We start from the raw sequence: 19,743 nt of genomic DNA, 5'->3' as shown, positions 1-19,743 counted from the left end.
CTCCATTTGGCCCCTTTGGGGATTGGTTCCAAACACCACAATGCTAACCGACAATGCACCACACACATTATCTGCTCCTTAACATGAATCAAACATAGAAAACAGACATGGAAATGAGCAGATGTTGGATGCTAATAGCAAAATTTCACAGCTGAACTTATTATTACCACATAATACAGAAAGTCCAGAGAAGCTTTGCTACTGGCAACCAGCACTGACTGAATATAAACGAGTCAAGAACGTCATGGATAACTAAATCACTGATATATAATCTTGTCTTAAGAAAAGATGAGTACCCAACATGCACATAGTCCCTTATAATTATCAGCTGAATGTAGCCAGCAACTCTACTATGGTGTCCAAAATCATGTAATTTCTAGTGCCTGGTTATAGAACATCAAGAAAAAGGTCAACCTACGGGGCTCAGAGAATTTCCAGAATGCCATAAGTAATTAACTTCACCGATACCTATTAAGAATGACATGTATTCTACCTACATATAATCAAGGTTTTAAATTTCAGTTTCGGCCACCACCGAAATCGAAATATTTCGGTTTCGGTGGAAATGTTGGCTGAAATATTGTGAAATTCTGTGAAAATCTTTGGTATCTCTAAAATTTCGGTGGAAATCTTGTAAATAGGCGTTAAAGTGAAATTTATTTCGCCGAAATTTCATTGTCATTTTGGCAAAATTTGGTAAAAAAAAACTGATTCAATGTGGATTTCATTTGAGTCCAGGCTGAAATCAAAATATTTCTGCCGAAACAACATGTTTTGACCGAAATTTTTAACCATGCAGATAATCTCATGTAATTATCAGGTGAATGTAACTTACCAACCTTGTTTTTCTTTAGCCGAGTGGAAATTTATTAGACAAGAAGGAAAGTAGGATACAAAAACATCTAGCACCATATGAAACAAGAACCACCACAAAACAGAGGATACTAAAAGAGGGGAAAAGGTGGGAGAACACCACCCCAGACCCAAAAGAAAAAGAAAACAACAACAAACAGCCTAGACTTGAAGAAAGAGAACCAACAGAAACCTACTCAGAAAGAATTGGCATGTTGTGTCTTTCCATAGAAACTATGGACACCGACACAAACGGAGAGAGAGAGAGAGAGAGAGAGAGAGAGAGAGAGAGAGAGAGAGAGAGAGAGAGAGCAACTCCCATCATCGTGCAGAAACAAAATGCAAAATGCGTAAGGATCGAGCCTGTACCTCTATTGGACTGTGCTGCGCGTTGATACCTTGATCTTACAGTCAGCCCAACATTCACTGCACGTTAGCCAATAAATTACAAGATGCTCAAGTAGATCCCTATCATCAAAATGATGTCCATCCCGGTGTACTCAGTGTAGTTCCTAGAAATGTGGAGGAAGATGAACCAGGAGTAGCTGCATCAGAGTTGAACAAACCAAGCTTCTCAAGGAGCCTATTGAGCTGCTCCCCAACAACATAGGAAAGACCCGATGCCGTAACCCCAATGGCAACATGGTACAGAATGGTTTTGACGTAACTCTTTGGCGCCTTCTGAACATAGGCCTTCGCCGTAGCAAGTAGAGTAATGCACACAAGAGAAGCTGCAGCCATAGCAATGAGCTTGTACTCATTGTTGTCGCTCTTACGAAATGAGAAGCCATAAATAAGGGGTGGCAATATCCCAAATATGAGGTATGATAGAACTGCAGCAATCGCATGCAGACGGAAATTCTTTCTTCTCCCAAGAAGTTCTTGATACCGGTCGAGGTTTTCTTCTTCTCGATCAGTGGCTGTGTGTTGATCATTTTTCAGTTCCCTAAGCTGTAAGACATGTGTAGATCAGAGTTTATGAAAAGATCAACTCATTTTGAAATATGGTTATCCATTCTCTCAGCAGAAGATCACATATTCAAGTAAACAATCAGATCAGGAAATATACAACTGGTGGAATGTACTATAGATAGTCATATGCAGATTGGTGGGGTAATAATGCATCACTATAACATGTTGGTAAAAAATAGTTCTTTGCTGTCTTTGTGGAAACTGATAAGTGAAAGCAATTTTAAATCTCAGACCAAGATATGCCAAAGAAAACACACAGATTTACCTACAAAGCACTTCGAAAATTAACATGTCCTCGACATAAACGCAAATTTTCTTGTAAAAAACAATGATCTAAACCCGATCTCTGGTACCCATGATCTACCATGGAGCCGCTTCCTGTGCATCTGTTTCAACCCATATAGTCTTTTCCTTAGCTTTCAAACCAATTATTCCTTAACCTGAACTTTATCATCATGTAATTCTCTCCAAATCACCATAGAGGAAGGTGACCTTCACATCTAGTTGTTCCGGCTCTAGGTTCAAACTGGAAACAAGACCAATACGACATGACTAGATAATCTATTGAGCATCGGTGAAAAGATCTCATCAAAGCACTGTTTAAAAACTCCCCTCAATTTTCTGCTTAGCCAAGTTGACTCTCTTTTACGTTGGCCGAGTTCATGTCCAAATTTGAGTATTGTCCCACCAAGTCAATCAAAATCCTTTGACTCGGACGAGTTAATGAAAAATTAACAGCTTCAATCATTGGCTCACCTGAGTTGGCTTCCTTTTTTTGTGGCCGAGTTCTCAACCAAGTTGGAGTTTAGAAACACAGCATCAAAGTTTAAGACCCCTAACTGTCTAACTGACCAAAAAGCGCTAGCAACCAAGCTTGTATTGTATCTCATATTGCCTTGTATCTCACTTTTCACCATCGCAATTCTTCTTTATGAAGACCCATTTTCTTTTAAATGTTTTTCTACCTTTCCATCAATCTATCAATTCATAAGAGTAATTTTTATGCAAGGTATCAGTTTCCTCTTGCAGATCTTTCTTCCTCTAAACCTTAAAAGCATTGACGTGGGCTTTTTCATAACACAGTTTCACCATTGTCAGTAATCAAAACATATTCAGAAAGGGGACACTTTGTTGAAGCGAACCATCTCCTAGTAAACTTTTTTAGTTGAGGTACTGATGGGTCTTCTTGAGAACTCTCTAGTCAATAGCTTCAAACCTAAGACATAGACTTGGGACCTAAGGATGATAACAGTACACTTTGCGAGCTGAGCTTAAAAATGTATGCAACAAAATTTTGCAATCAGAATAAGTAATAACATAGTACTTCAGGTGTTAAAGTGGAAAAAAGAAAAAGAAAAGAGAAGTACGTAGTTGCATGTAAAGCTCCTCTACAAGACAAACTCGTAATTGTTAGTCCCACACCAATTGTCCCATGATGTAGGTTGGAACTTTATTCTCTCGATTTAGGCCAAAGACTGCCAGAAGTTATGCACGTGGTCTGTTATCGACTAACTACTAAGGCCTACATGACATATCTAAGCATCTGGGGTTGCTATACAATGAACAGAGGAGTGATCCATATTCATGCCCTCTTCTCTGTGATTTGGTTATTACCAATATACAATGGACCCAATTTTCCTATGGGGTTGTGTAGATGCATATTAAAATTTTCCATAGGAAAAAATCCACGGAAAGACATTTGCAAGGGCAAAGCAGGATAATTCTGGAAAATAGGGAGAAATCCATGGAATATAAGTCCTCCAAATGCTCAAAAACTCATTTCCCAAGGAAATATAGACCCTAAAAAGGAAATATATACCCCAAATCCAAACGGGTCCCTCACTGCACTGACGCTGGAAGAAGGCTCTATTACGGGCTGGCCCTATGTTGAGTAAGGGGGTGGGGAAGAACATCGGTAAGTTTGCATTAGTTCAGCTGGAGTAAGGAACCAACTACGAATGCTTTCAGTGGTCCGAACGGAATGACTAAACCGGTATGGCGTCCGGAGCAAGGAAACAAACCTCTCCCTGCGTGCTTGCGTCGCAAAAGGAAGGCTTTGCCGACCGACAAACAAGTAAACTAATCCCCTGTTGTCTCCCTTCCGAATAAGTAGAAATATATACTACTAATCCGTCTTTCCTCCTTCTGAATAAGATTCTAAGAAAAGCTCATACCATTAGTATCTTAGTTTTATCCGGTTTGGAGGCACCTAAAAGTAACATCTTGATCAAGTCTCATTGTTAAGTGGTTACATTACTCCTCAATACTGAATGCTTTAAACTAAATGCTGTTGCCATGTGGTTAGAACAGGAAATTTAACTACTTACGTTCTATTTAACATTTTCATGTAAGATATAATTATAAAGCTAAATATCGTTCATGACGAAAGAATTAAAGGCATGCATAATATATCTGTTTTTCCAACAAACAATATAGGAAGAGGTCCCTTAACTAATTTTTTTTGCCCTAGTGTTAAGTTTCATTTCTTATGTACAGAAACTATTGAACTGGCAGTTCAATGAATTTCCATGTGAATGTTATTAAAGATATCTTTTCTACTCAGTGTACTACAAACAATAATCTTGAAATCAGGAATTACTCACATTGTGAGCAATCACGAATAGTCCTCCAATCAAATTTGCCAATCCCAAGGCTACGATATTCACTGCCAAAGCCATGAAAATAAAATTACAGAAAAACACATAATCTTTATTGAAGAAGGAAAAACAAAATTTAGAGGTCTACGCACTATGAACTTGAGAGAATTGAAAGACTCCATAAATCTTAATTAAGAAAACAACAACATGCAGCAAGCTGTGCCTACTAAGGGACTAAAATGCCTTCGAACTAATGAATATCATGATGCCCTTGTGTATACAAGAAAATCATCAGATGAATATGAGTTGCACATATGTAACTGGTACAAATATGAGTGGAAAGAGATATTGTGAGAAGGATCCCATCCATCCAGCACTCTTTATACACACGATAAATGATATTTTCAATGGAACTCCTACAAATTTCCACTAACTTTTTATAGAGTATTAATCTCAATATAAGAATAAGCGAAACAAATCAATGCCTTCAAATTCAGAGCCAATGTGTAGTATGCAACATATTAAAACCTGAAAACACAGAAGACTATTGCCCAAGTTTTACTGTCCCCAGTGACAGTCTCAACCAATGACATTGATGATGAGATGGGAAGGAACAAAAATTGCAGTCATCAGTAAGTACAAAATATTATGTTCAAAAAATAATGAAGAGAAAAATGTTGCAAGAAAAAGAAATAAAGAATAGCTATGATCATAAAATAAATGAAAGTCAATAAACATTTACAAATAAAAAGCTAGAGAACTCGAGATGAAAAAAGGAGAAATGGATAAAAGTAATAATCAAAGAAATAGGAAAAATGGTGAAAAAAGGAAAAGGGGGTCAATGAAACTGAATATAACTGGCAAATAGAGAACCAAAAAGGTTTATATCAGGTTTGCGGAAGATGATGTTTAGATATTCAGTACGACTAATTAGATATTTCAATGAGGCTACTGATTTTTGCACTACCATGTTTTAATATTTGCACAAACTCAGCCTATCTTTTCTTTTCTTTTGTTTTTTAAATTGGCTTGCAAGAGCTTTTTGGCAACTGTAATAACCTTTGACAGCTTTAAATAACAAAAGACAAGACGAGTTAGTGCAGTTATCAAAACATGGTAGTGCCAACATCAGTAGCCTTCAATAAATATCCCATGTATTTGTTTGAACTTTGCATCTATCATTCAACACCCTTGAAATTGAAATAAAATGATTTCAAGCGTTGAGTGATAGAAATTATTCCAATGATGGTATCTACTGCTTCAGAATTCTAATGTGGTAGAAGACTCTGTTAAAGCCATCATAAAACCACTTAAAGTCCATTAATTAAGCTATAGTAAGTGAAAAATAAGGTTTACCCTGTAATATACCATAATAATAATGCCACAAGTGGAAAAGGAAACTAGCATGAAGTTGATAACAGCTAATGCTTACTAAAGAAGGTTCAGAACAGCATTGCAATACCTACTCCATATGCCAAAAGAGAATTGCAATAAGAACAAAAAGCTAAACAGAACTTTGGATGCCTTGGAAGCTTATATGGACAAATCAAATTAGTTTTATCGCAGTAATGTAAGAAATTCTGATGACACTTACATGTGGAAGCAGCAGAACCAGCTGCAGATGAAACCACACCAAGGCTTGTAATTGACTCGATTAGACCCCCATACACAATGCTTTTAAGAACATCCCACTCATGATTAGTAGCTATTTCCACCCTTTTGTCACCCATATTGATTCGAGTCTCCGTATCTAGCATAACATTTGTTGCTGTTGAAACAGAAATCTCATGCGTAATTTGGGACGGCAATAATGTCACTGGTTTAACCATGCCTTCTTTAACGGGTTGTATCCCATCATCCTCTGCACGTGGAAACAAAAAGAACGATCTGTCAATTCAGAATATATTTCAGGAGCACAATGAGCAGGACAAATAAGCTGTGACATGACTTCTTCTGTTTTTCTTTTGTCAGGGTACGTAATTTGTTAATATAAATGTCCCATTTAAGAATCATAAATACGTTGGTTACCCTGGTATTCCATAAGTTTTCTATATAATTTATGAATGTTATAATGATAGATCACACATCTGATCTGGTGCAAGTAAAAACTAGGGTAGTTTTGTCGATAAGATATGCATTAGTCAAACCTAGGAGATGTATTGATACATATAGATTCATATCAGTCATTAATGAAGCGCTACCATGTAGATTCATATCAGACATATAGATATGCATTAGTCAAACCTAGGAGATGTAGTTTTGTCGATAAGTTGACAGCTGTTTATGGACCGAAATTCAAGGTTAAGGACATGGTTTTGAGGAGTTGGATGAAACAAAGATCAGTTGGGCTTGCCACGATGCATGATGGCGATTTTAATGTCATCTGGTTCCTATCTTTCTTCAGTTGTTTATAACGTTAACCACATATGTGATATATGTCTGTCCTTTTATCAATTAACTCTTACCATTTCAAAACAATAATATGTATATATGTTGCATAGAAGGTTGTATTGTTCAGTCTAAATCAATTAGCTTAAGCGGTCAATAATGAAAATAAAAAATTTTGATTTCTTTCTTTCCACATTATCTAAACAGTTATGTAGTAGCATCACAATGAATCGCAAACAAAATAACACAGCGTACTTTTCAATCACCCTACTCTTATGTTGTTTTAAAAAATTTCCTCGTACCTGCAGTTTTAGGGGCAGCAACCAATTTTTCTCCAACATCAACTGGAGGAGCTTTTCCGGGCAGCAAAGCATCGGGTTGTTCAGAAATCAGAATACTTTTCTCATCTTCCAATTGCTTCAGTTCCTGATCCTTTATTTGTTTCCCAAAATTGGTATTAAAATTTTCAGGGAGCGGGGCTCTTGAAACTAATGAAATGGTATCATTTTTATCATCTGGCGTAGTCTTGCCTAAATCTGACGATGGAATAGATAAGTTAACAATATCTCTTTCAACATGTTGTATTGCACCATTCCCTGCATTAATGTATAAACCCAGAAAAGTTTAAACATTAAGTATATCTTCAGACCCTCTCTGCATGTGAAATAACAATACCCTATGGAAACCTAATTAATAGAAAAGCCTAACCTTTTTCTTATAAAATCTGTGATTTATTTATGCAATTGATTTCCATCCCGTGGTATCATGGTAAAATATTGAAAACCTATGGGATACATTTGTAGTTACATATGGTTATAATATAAAATCATCATTGAATCCTTTTAATGAAAGATTACTTAAGGATACAAGAAATTAAAAAAAACACAGGAAACCCACCAGCCAACTCTCATTTTACAAAGACTGTCAAGTCAAAAAAGTGTCCAGAGAATGAAAGTTCCTATATAAAGGTCACTCAATTTACATTCTATTTGTTGATTTGTTTATTTGTAAAATATAATCATGAAAGTGACATTATCACCTTTATATAGTGTAAAGTAATGCCGATTTTTTTTTTTTTTGAAAAGGAACAGTAATGCAATGCTTAGTTAGTATATCAATAATCAGAACTCAGTTTTGGTTTTCTTTTCTTCCATGGCTTTTGAATAGCATCAAACTTGATGCAATAAAAAAATAGAAAGGTATGCTTCCCTTTAATGCCTGATGTTCTTTCTATGCACATTTCCAAATTTTCTCTAATCCCAGCTACTGTTTCTCCAGGCAATAAAATTTATTAATTTTAAAAGTCAATACTTTTCTCATCTTGCAAACATGTGGGTTCTGGATCTTTCACTTATTCTCCAAAATTGATATGATATTTTCAGGAGCCAGGCTCTTCGAATTAATGAAAGATAACTTTTTCTCATCTAACAGAGCTTTATCAAAATATTCTTGGTAGGATAAACAAGTTAACAGTATCCATTTCAACAGGATGCATGTATCATTGACTATAGCAACGCATAAAGCCAAAAATGAGCAGACATGAAACCTATATCTAGAAACATTGTGCATGCGAAACAAGTACACATTACCATTAAAAAAAAAAACAAGTATACATCATGAAGACCCAATTAAATGAAGTGTTTAATCTAGCTTTTTCTCTAAAAACCCTCATTTATCTATGAAATTGTTTTCTATCCAGTGTTACTATGGTAAAACATTGAAAGCAATTGGGAATTTGTTACTAAAAATAAGCATACATCGATGTCTCTCCTAGTGAAGGGGACATGGGGTTACAATAAAGACAAAATGTACCGACTTTGGAACATTTTTGCCAGCACAATTGTTAGAAGAATAACAGTTTCCATGTTCATCATCATCCACCAACCATATTCACATGTTTACAAATTTTAAGTGATGGTAGTTTTGGTTTCATGTTTTGTGTCAGCTGTGTTATGCCATGTTATATATCTGTCAGTAACGACTGTCACTTCTGCAAATCAAGTTACCTGACTTTCATGCCTAAGTTGTCAATAAGCAGTTTTTCCCCCTTCTTTCCACATCTTTCAGACAGTTGTGCTAGCATAAAAAAGGGTTGGAAATAAAACAAGGATTTTAGGATCTTTACTCAATCTGTTTGAGAATCTTGCCTAATACCTGTAATGCTCGTTTTAGGTGCACCATCCAATTTTTTTCCAATGTCAACTTGTACTGCTCCAACCAGCAAAGCTTCTTGTTTTGAAAAAATCATCATGTTCTTCTCATTTTCCCGAGGTTTGAGTTCTGAACCCATGGCTTGTTTCCCAAAATCAATAATAATGTGCTCAGGGAGCTGAGCTTTTGGGACAGTGCCATTTATTTCATCTGGAAGAGTTTTTCCTAACGATGGTAAGAGGCTCGATGAGTTAATCTTTTCACTTTCAACATGCTTTGTTGCATCATTCCCTGCATCAACATTGAAATCCAAAAATGACTAGCCATTAAGAATATCACCAGAAGAATTGTGAATGGTAAATAAGTACATGTTATGAGACCTGATTAACAAAAAGAGTAAAAATATGTTAAATTTATGCCCCCCACTGAAAAGAAGTGAGAGAAGCTTCAAATGAGTTCATGTCTCTAATATCCTATTCAATTGATGTCATGAAGAAGTTACTTTTTAAGGATGAATGACATTGCGTAGTTGATAGACAAACGCATGAATGAATTTCACATATCCATAAAGCAACAAGGAACCAGTGGTTCCAAACTACATGGAATGTAGTTTGCAAAGAGAGGAGGGGTAAAGGTGGATATAAGTATGTAAAGTGTCAAGAACCTTCAAGTGACTTTCTGTCTCTAATATTTTATTCAAATGATATCATGAATAAGTTACCTTTTAAAGGATGAATGACCGAATGCAGATATATGTCAAGAAAATACTTCATTTAAAATAATGCCTGAATGGATTTTACATATTCACAAAGCATCAATAACCAATGGTTCCATACTACATGGAACGTCGTTCTGAAATACATCTAAGAATTAGGGGTAGGGTTTGCTTATTAGTTACATTATTAGCACTGGAACCTGTTAATCCTATTTTTAATATGTAAGGATGAACTTTGAACCCTGACCTCAACAACATGCTTGAGGGTACCTCCACTAAGGTAAAGGCGCGACTTTGGAACAATTTCAGAGCTTGTGGCTTTGACCATAAAATGTCCTTTGGGTTCACACCATTCATAAATTTCTTGAGAAAACTATCACATACCTGCTGAAATTGCACCGTCCAATTTCTCTACTATGTCAATGTGAGTTTCTCTGATCCGATCAGTCCCGTGATTGGATATAACCAGAACACTGTTCACATCTTTCCAAGGTTTCAATGGTGGGATCTCCACTTGTTCTCCATTACCAACATGAGACTCTGTGGGTAGTGGAACTCCAGGTTGACAAAAGAGTGTGAGTTCCATCATCAGCAAAATTTTCATCTACATATGGGTGCAATCTCTCTTTCAATGTGCTAATAAGCTTCTTATGAGATTTGCATTCACTATTTTTAATTATAAAATTGTGTTGCTAAAAATGAATATAATAAAAAAATAAATAGAAGTTTATGAATGCATTTTGTGAATTTTATAAAGAAGTATAAAACAAATATTTCCATTTACATAAATGCTCTCTGCATTATGGACCAGGCCAGTGTCTTAAGTTTTATGTTTATTCAAGGAAAGCATATTGTGTGAAAACTTTTCTTTTCCCTTCCCCTAATTGGTCCTATACAGTGGAATATATGTAAAAGATCTGGGCCCTGTATCTGTGGGACTCAATTGGTAGTGGTTGTAGCCTAAATGTCACAGTGTATCAGATGAACATAATCATCCAAGTGGAGGACTTGAGAAGGCCACAAATTGGGGATTTAAAAAAAATGATCAACAATCCATATTCAGCGGCCAAAATTCTTCCAATTGGATGGTTAGGGTTGTCCAGTTTGTGTAATGTTAGTGATATTTGTCAATTCATGATAGGATCTTGTATTGGGTATGGTTACACATGGGGCAAAGAAAGAATAAAGGTGTTCTGCTGAGAGTATGGTACTATATTACATAAGACGCATAAGGGTCTGTCTATATAGTTTTATTTTCCGTTTATGTCCCTTTAAAGGCCATTCCTGCAATTTGGTCTCCATGGCTTTGATTAAACAATGAAAAAAGAATATGAGATGATTAGTAGAAATAATCAGAATCCCATTCTTTCCCCTAAAATAACATTTTTTTTCTTTTTTCTCTCTTTTTCCCCCTTTTTCCATTTCAACTTGTTTTCATAACAGCATATTTTCTCTATTTTACAGATAAAGTGAAGTATTTGGTTACAACACACGTGCAAAAAAACATAAGCAGTTGCAGACAAAACAGTGGAATTTGGTTCATAATACCCATGTTTCTCTGAAACAATTGTACCATACCTGCACCATTCATTTTATCAGCACCATCCAGTTTCTCCCCAAATGCAATTTCTGTTTCCCCAAGCAAAGATCCGGGTGTTCGCGGTGGGTGTGATGTTTCAACAGTAACTTCTTCAGCTTGTTGCGTATCGTCCCCTGCATCAACATAATAAACAAAATGTGTCGAATAATTTTCATGATGTATATATAGCCACTATTTTCCAAAGGAAAATGATTTTTCATTTTCAACCCTGTATGAGAAACGACCAACTTTTATTGCCGGTTGTTACTGTTCTGACAAGTGTTAAAGCCTAAAAATCACAGGAAACTGCACGACTACCTTGCAGAAGAACCAGAGTTCCTAAAGCCTAAAAATAATGTATTGGGAAATGAGCTAATGAATATGGAGTTCAGAATTTCTTTAGACCAAGAGAATGAAGTCTTTGTTATAGAGGTTCTTTCTCAAGATAGCCAAATGTTTTTGAATAGGCGTCATGGATTGTGAATCTCTTCCAACAGCATTCTCTTCCAGATTGTGAAATTTTGTATCCAATTATGTACCAGGCCTGTTAAGCAATCTGACTTATGCTCAAAAAATCCCTCTAGCACATGGTCTTAGGTGATAACCTCTAAAACCAATTCAATTGTCAAGGTCCTTCAGAGTACAAATTCGTGAATATTAGAATTAAAGAATAAATTCTGAATGCTAACAAGGTATCAATTGAAGGGTGTAACAGCTTGAGAGTAAGCATTTAAATGGTACCTCCTTAATTTCCATGTTCAGAATATCGAAGTCATATGTAGTATATCGTTCAAGTGGGAAACAACATGAATCTTTCTTTATGCATCTTAAAATTTCACATTTAGCAAAAGAATATAAAAGCAGACCTCATGCCTAGTAGTAGTTGCCTACAAACGCTTGGTGTCTAAATGAGGAGAATAATTTAAAAATGGCATGCTTACCTGGCTCCTTTTCTATCATTTTTCCCTTCACCAGCCCAAAAAAAGAGAAGATCCAACTTGTGTTCTTAGCTGGTATTTGTTGTGGACGTTGCAAGTTTTCACCCTCATCACTTCTTCCAAAAACCCGGAATAATTTAGAACCACTAGCTGTCAAGTTACAAAAAATTCTTAAACTCCCATTCAATAAAAAAATGCTTAAACTCAGTAATCCATAATGCGAACAAGATAGAGCTAATCAATCACAGAATACAGTGGACAAATAATTGTAGATACCCATAGAGAATCATAACAAAGTCATTCATGTGACAGAAACACAACAAACAGTAAGATCCATGCTAGGATCGGAAGGTTTCACTAGTAATGAAAATTTCGCTATTATTCGGTTATCATGTTTTTGTACACTGTATAGAAGATGATATTCACATGCATGTGTTCAAGTGCATGTATATACTTTTTTTGGAAAAAGATAACTATTTTTTAGGAATATTAAAAAAGGAACAAAGTTGCATTAAGGGCAGAGGTGTATGTATATACCACGTGTTATTATGCTTTTTAGACCAGCTGCAGTTAAGGGAACAGAGTAACTTGTTAAATGGCACTGATCATGTGACTCAAGCATGAGTCACTTACCTCCCAACTCGTACTGCTTCCAGCTTCTCTACCAGCGGCTTAGGATACGCATTGTCATAAAATTCATTGGAATGGTTTGACTTGTTATTAACACGATATCAACACTATGCGATCAAATTTGAATATTTTAGGCTTTTTGGAAAAATGCATCTCTAGGTTCTCAAAACCTAGGCCAAAAAAATCTAAAAAGCATAAAGGGCGCGCTTGGCGGCCAGGAATATTGTTTTCATGATAAATTGGCATCTCCAAGTGGAGAAGAGGGCCAGAAACTAGTGTTTCTAGTGGTAATCAGCTGCTGCTAGAAATCCAGAAAAGGTCGATCCGGTTTTGAGTAGAGTTTTTTGTTTCTGGAATTGTAGCAACTTCTGATCACTGGAAACATTAGTTTCCGGGATTTTGTTTCCTGATTTTTAGGGATTTCACCCTTATCTCTACTTGGAGACGCCAATTTATCATGAAAACAAATTCCTAACAGCCAAACATGCCCAAAACAAAACCACAAAACCCTGTTTAGAAATACCTTGACATTCAACTTCCCTTAATGGTCCATATATTTGTTGATCATCCTATCACATAACACAAATGTCCATCTCGGGCTGATAATCCGAGATGAGTTAAATTGTACACAGACCACTCAAGTAGCCCTGTGCTTCCTTCATAACCATAAACTTCTATAACCACATCCAAATAGATGTGTCAAGACCCTCAACAAAGTTACCAATTCAAGTAATAATCTCGGTACTGTTACCTCTTTTGTAAATCATTGCCTCTTTTACAGAACTTGTTTCTTTTTGTCTTTTGTCATGGGGCTACCTAGTCCCTGGGCTTGCGTAGAGTTGCCATTACTTTTCAAAATAGCAATGTTATAATTAAAAAAATCAAAATTATTGACATTATTAACTTTCCAATCATCAAAATGTTAATATCAATATGACATGGCCTGAAGTGGTGGATTTACAGATCATCACGAACAACTTTCCATAATGATTACGAGCTTCGCAGTTGGTAGTCACCATGAATCTGAATCCTACAAGATTTCCTCACCTCTCATCAAGGTTCGAATCTTAGTGTGGCCAGGTTATCATCCAATTCTTATCGCATGTTGATCAGAACACCTGAACTTAAAAAAAAATTCTATTGTCTGATGAGGCCAGAAATAAAGCGATACATCTGGTTTCCACCAAAGTTCCTGCTTATGTTTTAATGATTTTTGGCATATTTTTCATCAAATATCATGTTTTGATAATATCGGTGTAAACTATAATGCTTTTAGTGTGTTGTTGAGCCAGTCATATTTGTTAGTATGCCTATCTTATTTATTTTTTGAGGAATTATATGATGTCCAGGCATATTTTCCAAGGAAAAATGACGGTAGAAAAAGTAAAAATGGGGCCCACATATTTGGATGATCTAAACCACTCATTGCTGTCATTTTAACATTCATTTGCAATATAGATAAAATTCTGTAGAAACAGAACTTCCAGCCAGGGTTATCCCTTTAATTTCAATAAATGCATACTAATTGGCTCCAAAATTTCACATAGTTCGGGTAGGACAACTCCTCAAATCTAATAGCCATCCTAATAAACATGAGAAGCATGACATGATGAAGATAAAATTTCCGTACACTACTAACAATTAGAGTTAAATGACCAGTTCGCGATAAAGTATATACTATTATGTTTAGCCATGCAAGCAGTGAATTATCAGAGATAGCGAATTCAAGCATTATTCAATCATAAAGATTATCATGGATCACCACAAACAGCTTGTCCAACATGAAGCTTTACCATGCTTTAGTAAAAATTATATTAAAAAAAAGACTCCGCATAACAAAACATAGGAAACAAATACTGCACATCTTAATATGCTTGGGAAAGGCAAAAGTGTACCTGTTGGAATGAAAAAACTGAAGCACGATAAACATCTGAATATATCAGGCTCTGTATGATGATTTTGATCACCAACTGCAGATGCAACAGGACTAGCATCCAGATCAGGTACAACAGGTTGAATTTTTCCGCGCTTTATATCATATTCGAGATCTCGAACTATCCGTTTTCTTTTCCGTAAAATAACCCTCTTAGTAATACATGAATTACAATTAGGACAGTACAAATCATGAGTTTCTTGCTCCTCCAACACCCTCTCAACATCCGTTACTTCCAGGTTACTCTCATGTACTGGTCTACCATTTGCATGTTTTACAATTTCATCCATAACAGGCTCAAATCTTGCAGTTCCATTTTCACAATACTCTTCAAAATGTGTAATGGAACTTGATTGGCTTTGGTGGTTATCCAAAATGGTATATCCATTTTGAATTTCAGAGTGCTTCGCTCCAAAATCGGGCTTCTCTCCTACGCCATTCTCACCAGGAGGGCAGCCAAGAGTCCTAAATTCTCTTCCATCAATTTCATCGGTGGATTCAATACCTGTAAACATGCAGCACACGTCCATTTTGTTACATGCACCTTTTGTGTATACAAAGTATATGCACTACAAGACAGGAACATAGGTTTAAATCATTTAAGGCAAGTCAAGGACTCCATGCTAACACCAACTGAAGGAGTTCATGCAAAATTGGTTTAGAACACTCTATAATTAGATTTAAATAGGCATCAGAACATTTAATAAAACAAGAAATAAGAGTTGCATCTTTCCCTAGTCAATGCCAAGATACAAGTAAAAATGTTACATTCTGGTAGCAATATTTTATAAGAATTACCAGTATGAAATTGGCAGTGGAAGTTTTTTTCTTTTTAATAGGTATAGTGGAAGTTACTGTGGAGAATTCTAATAGATTAGTTGGATCACGTGAGCTTCGATATTATGTTCAACTTTGGAAATTTCGACAGCTACTAACCTTTAATTTGTAAACCAAAACATGATCCCTGCTGAGAAAATGTTTTCACATTCATCACCCTGTGGTAACAGTCCCCATGATTGTGAATATGATCTATGTCAGGACTTTCCATTTTGTAGGTCCAAGTGCAGTGGCGACACTTCCATATTCCTTCAGTCAAAGAAATGGCAAAAGTAATTGTATGTTCATCAAACACCAAAATGCTAGTACTAAACTCTACGAAGTTACTGAAATACCAGATGGATTATCCCAAGCAAAGAACACCGAGGGATGTAATCTCCAAGAAAGTTTGAGGTTTGAAAATGCTTACGAACACTTTGCTATTATAGAATACTACAAGATAAAATAAAGATGATGTGCATGGGGGACTAGTTCAAGAAATTGTAACCTAGAGCCAACTTGAGCTTTCTCTATAATAAAATAATGATACATGATGTTGGACCACTAATGAACCATAGAAGATCTCTTTTGGTCTGAAATACCAAAAATACTGCATCTTGGATTGACAAAACAATGTTAACTAGATCAAATTCTGTTTATTAGGTCTTCTTGTCAGGCATACGACCAAGATTTTGTGTCCTTGTTCGTTAATTTATTCTTGTGCACAGAAATTCTAACCAAGATTTTGGGTCCTTGTTCGTTAATTTATTCTTGTACCGAGAAATCCTATTTGTAGATTTACTATGTGTTGGATCCTAACTCATTAACAGGGGCATTAAGTAATCTTACATGACCCTAAAAACTGAACTTCGGAGATTTCAAGGAATTATATTGGAATTTTTAAAATAACTGTTGAAGTTCCTAATATTTCATATCTAGCAAAAGACCACCGAATTTTATGAGTTCAGATGGAAAAAAAATACGACTTGAACACTTCTACACCATCAGCGACTTCATGATCTTTAGACTAGTGGTGGTTTTGCATTTCTTTCTGATTATTGATTTTCAGCAACCAAACCTGTCTCTAACAGCTCCAAACTGTTAGATAGGTCTGAAGCAATTTTTATGCCTTACGCAGTTAATAGGAAATGTGAGAAGAGATTAAAAAAAAAAGGGTGGGTGGTAATTTTTATGCCTTAAGCAGGTAATAGGAAACGTGAGAAGAGATTAAAAAAAAAAGGGTGGCCCAGTGCACGAGGCTCCTGCCATTGCGGGGTCACAATGGAGCAACCTTACCGTTGCGCCGAGGCTCGCAAACATGAGAACAAATAAAGGGTAAAATTTGATTTGACGGCAGACAATAAATGTAACAGTACCCCACAAGTTTTATTGGGCTCTCTTGTAAATAGGAGGTCAGCATACATTCTGATGGGTCAGAAGCTAAAATTGTAATTCTTGATATCAACCAATGACACAAGCATGTTTTTAAACAAGGTCAGCAAACTCCTTGCTCTAAACAGGCTTTGTGCTGAACAAACTATTTTTACTTGGATAATCTTAGGACATCTATTTGTTTACTACTGGAAAGGACTAATGTTCTGAGTCTTCTGACTTACAAATGACTTTATTCCATATTCATCTTAGTCCATTATCTTGTTCTTCTCCTCCAATTGCTCCTTGTTTGTCAAGCGCCCCCACCAATATTTAGTACATTTAAATTAATCTGAGAAGAGCAATTGTTCTGACTTAAAAATGACTTTTCCACCTCTTTTTCCCTACAATTTGGTGGAAAAATAAGGAACCCATTATTCACCACAACAGCTGGAGAATAGTTGTATTTGATTTCCCAATGAAGCACTTTCAAAGCTAAGGAGATAACAGAGAACGGCCTATTTGTGTGGGTATTCTACAGTTGGGAACAAATTTGAAGCAAGTATAAATTGTCCTGAGACTAGAAATCAAGGTTGGATTAAGAGTCTAAGATCAACCCGTTAATCAGCGCTACGCATCTGATCTGATCAGCGATATACCTTACTCTTGCAATCGCATAGACTAGTTTTGCAGAATTGAAAGCAAGATTTGAGCAGCTTATGAAGTCTTTTATGTTATGTAATATCATTTTTTAGAGTAAGAAAGTCAAAATTTTGAAATTCAAACCGTTCATATCTCTTCTTGTTTGCTCCAGGTCCGAGACTGGAAATTCTGGTATAGTTAATAGTTAATACAACAATGAAACAAATAAATTAGCCATGGATATAATAGAACAGCAGGTCTCTTTGATGAACCTAAAAAGAAAAAGAACACAGAGCAAATCCATTCAAGAAACCAAACAAGTTTCTCCCTTCTAAATCAACTAGCTTCACACAGTAAAACATCACAGTCTTGCACATATAGGTCCATAACCATCAAAATCCACAACCTGATCTGGTCCCACCATTAAATAATATAATACCTAATTCCCAAAATCACAAAACCACCCTTTTTTTTCATCAAATTTATAGCCTTCCAGTGCAACTCATAAGCTGAAAGCTGATTTCCCATCAAACAAATAGTTCATCCAATGCATTTGAAAATACCCACCAAAACAAAGAAGAAAATTAAAAAAACTTTTCAGTCTCCAACACTTCTTATTTGTGAAACCTTCAAGCATGCCCCACTGATAGAAGCAGATACAGTAAATCAAGGGCATGACAGTCATTTAACTCCAAACAATACCACCTTTTAATAAAAAGCCTAGTGTGTAGAGAACTCTCTACACATATGTGTAGGAACCGTTTTCTCATTACTTAAACCCAAAACAAGAAAGAAACCACTCAACAGAGACAAAAAAATGCATAGGAATGATAGAAAAAAGGGTCTTTACCTTGAGTTACATCCAAGAAAATGCTTCTTTCTTGCTCACCCAACTCTTCTTTTGCACCAACTTGTTCTTCAGCTTTTAGTTCCTTTTCATTTTTTATCTTTCTGGTCCTCACTTTCAAGCTCATGTATTCCTCTTGTTCCTCTATCTCTGTTTCCATGGGAAAAAAATGAAAAACCAGAAGTGGAAGAAATGCAGAGAAAAACAAAGGCCAACTAAACAGTAATGGGAAAGAGAGAAAGTTAATGACAAGTGCATTAGTCTTCCTCAACTGATTATGTAACAGGAAAAACAATAAAAAAAAGTTCTGAAAGTTGGTGCAGAATTGCAGATTCTGGACTACAGGACAAAACGTGAGTCTCCCTGTTACACACGCCCATGACTTTTATCAGAATCATTTATTATTAGGGAAGTGGTATCAGCGGAACCATGTTTTAATAATTGCACAAACTCAGCTTGTCTTTTCTTTTTAAAATTGCTTGTCGGAGCCTTGTGGGAGCTGTAATAACCTTGACAGCTCTTTATATAATAAAAGACAAGATGAGTTAGTGTAATTATTAAAACATGTTTGTGCTGATATCATTTCCTAGGGAAATGATTTCAGCACAACCATGTTTTTATACATTCGCTCATGTATCTCTTCCTTTTTTCCTTTTAGTGTTTAAAGAACTGTAAAAAGGTTATTACAGTTCTCAGTGCACTTATGAGTTAAGAAACCATTAAATACTAAAAGACAATATACATGAGCGCATGTATCAGAATATGGTTGTGCTGAAATCATTTCCCTATTTTTATTGTGAAAATATAAGGAACTATAAAAAATTCGTTTTGACTTAGACTTCATGAATGGGACTAAGTATCATTTCCCTATTTTTATTCTGACTTGACTTTATAAATGGCACTAACAAACCACGATTGAGTAAATAAATTAACGCAAATGATATCGGAACCACTGTGTTGTTATAATTGCACTAACTCATCTTGTCTTTTAGTATTTAAAAAGCTGTCATGAGCGGATTAAAAAAGAAAAGACAAGGTGAGTTTGTGCAATTATTAAAACATGGTAGTGCCAGTATCAGTAGGCTAAATTAAACATTGATTAGCAGATCAGGATTGATAAATGATTAAGTCTGCACAATTCTCCTTCAAAAGTACTATTATGGGGCAATAGTGAAGGTGGGACCCACTTGTTAGATGATCCCAACCGTTCATCTACTAGTCCCTATGTATGATGGCATATGCCACAAAAATCACTTCAATAGGGCGATCCCAGTCCTCAAATGTGTGCCTTGTAAATGCACAATTTAGAAAG

General features: G+C 35.8%; 1 protein-coding gene across 2 annotated transcripts; it reads right to left on the bottom strand.

Annotated features, from left to right (window-relative positions):
- Positions 1-840: 840 nt before the first annotated feature.
- LOC143875605 (membrane protein of ER body-like protein) lies at positions 841-18,700 on the bottom strand. 2 transcript variants are annotated; one of them, XM_077377213.1, is made up of 10 exons: positions 18,435-18,700; positions 15,692-15,841; positions 14,718-15,260; positions 12,196-12,342; positions 11,254-11,388; positions 8,964-9,251; positions 7,112-7,405; positions 6,016-6,282; positions 4,428-4,489; positions 841-1,803 (listed from the first exon to the last, which is right to left on the bottom strand). In XM_077377213.1, the coding sequence occupies exons 1-10, from the start codon at positions 18,589-18,591 to the stop codon at positions 1,327-1,329; spliced, it is 2,520 nt and encodes an 839-aa protein (XP_077233328.1). In that variant the 5' UTR covers positions 18,592-18,700; the 3' UTR covers positions 841-1,326. The 2 variants fall into 2 exon arrangements, with proteins under 2 accessions (XP_077233328.1, XP_077233337.1); XM_077377222.1 differs by lacking the exon at positions 15,692-15,841 and having other exon boundaries at positions 18,435-18,697.
- Between the last annotated feature and the right edge of the window lie 1,043 nt (positions 18,701-19,743).

This window comes from Tasmannia lanceolata, unplaced genomic scaffold (genome assembly GCF_043159265.1).
Source record: "Tasmannia lanceolata isolate RefF3 unplaced genomic scaffold, GAP_Taslan_0.1 ptg000002l, whole genome shotgun sequence".
In the NCBI taxonomy this organism is placed as follows: domain Eukaryota; kingdom Viridiplantae; phylum Streptophyta; class Magnoliopsida; order Canellales; family Winteraceae; genus Tasmannia; species Tasmannia lanceolata.
This window is presented reverse-complemented; position numbering and strand designations above follow the sequence as displayed.

Bases quoted from the DNA above. Each gene is read 5' to 3' on its own strand.
- LOC143875605 (XM_077377213.1), bottom strand. From the start codon at position 18,591: ATGGAAACAGAGATAGAGGAACAAGAGGAATACATGAGCTTGAAAGTG. The intron at 15,261-15,691 runs GTTAGTAGCTGT...GCATGTTTACAG, and splicing joins TTTTGGTTTACAAATTAAAG to GTATTGAATCCACCGATGAA. The intron at 1,804-4,427 runs GTGAGTAATTCC...CATGTCTTACAG, and splicing joins TATTCGTGATTGCTCACAAT to CTTAGGGAACTGAAAAATGA.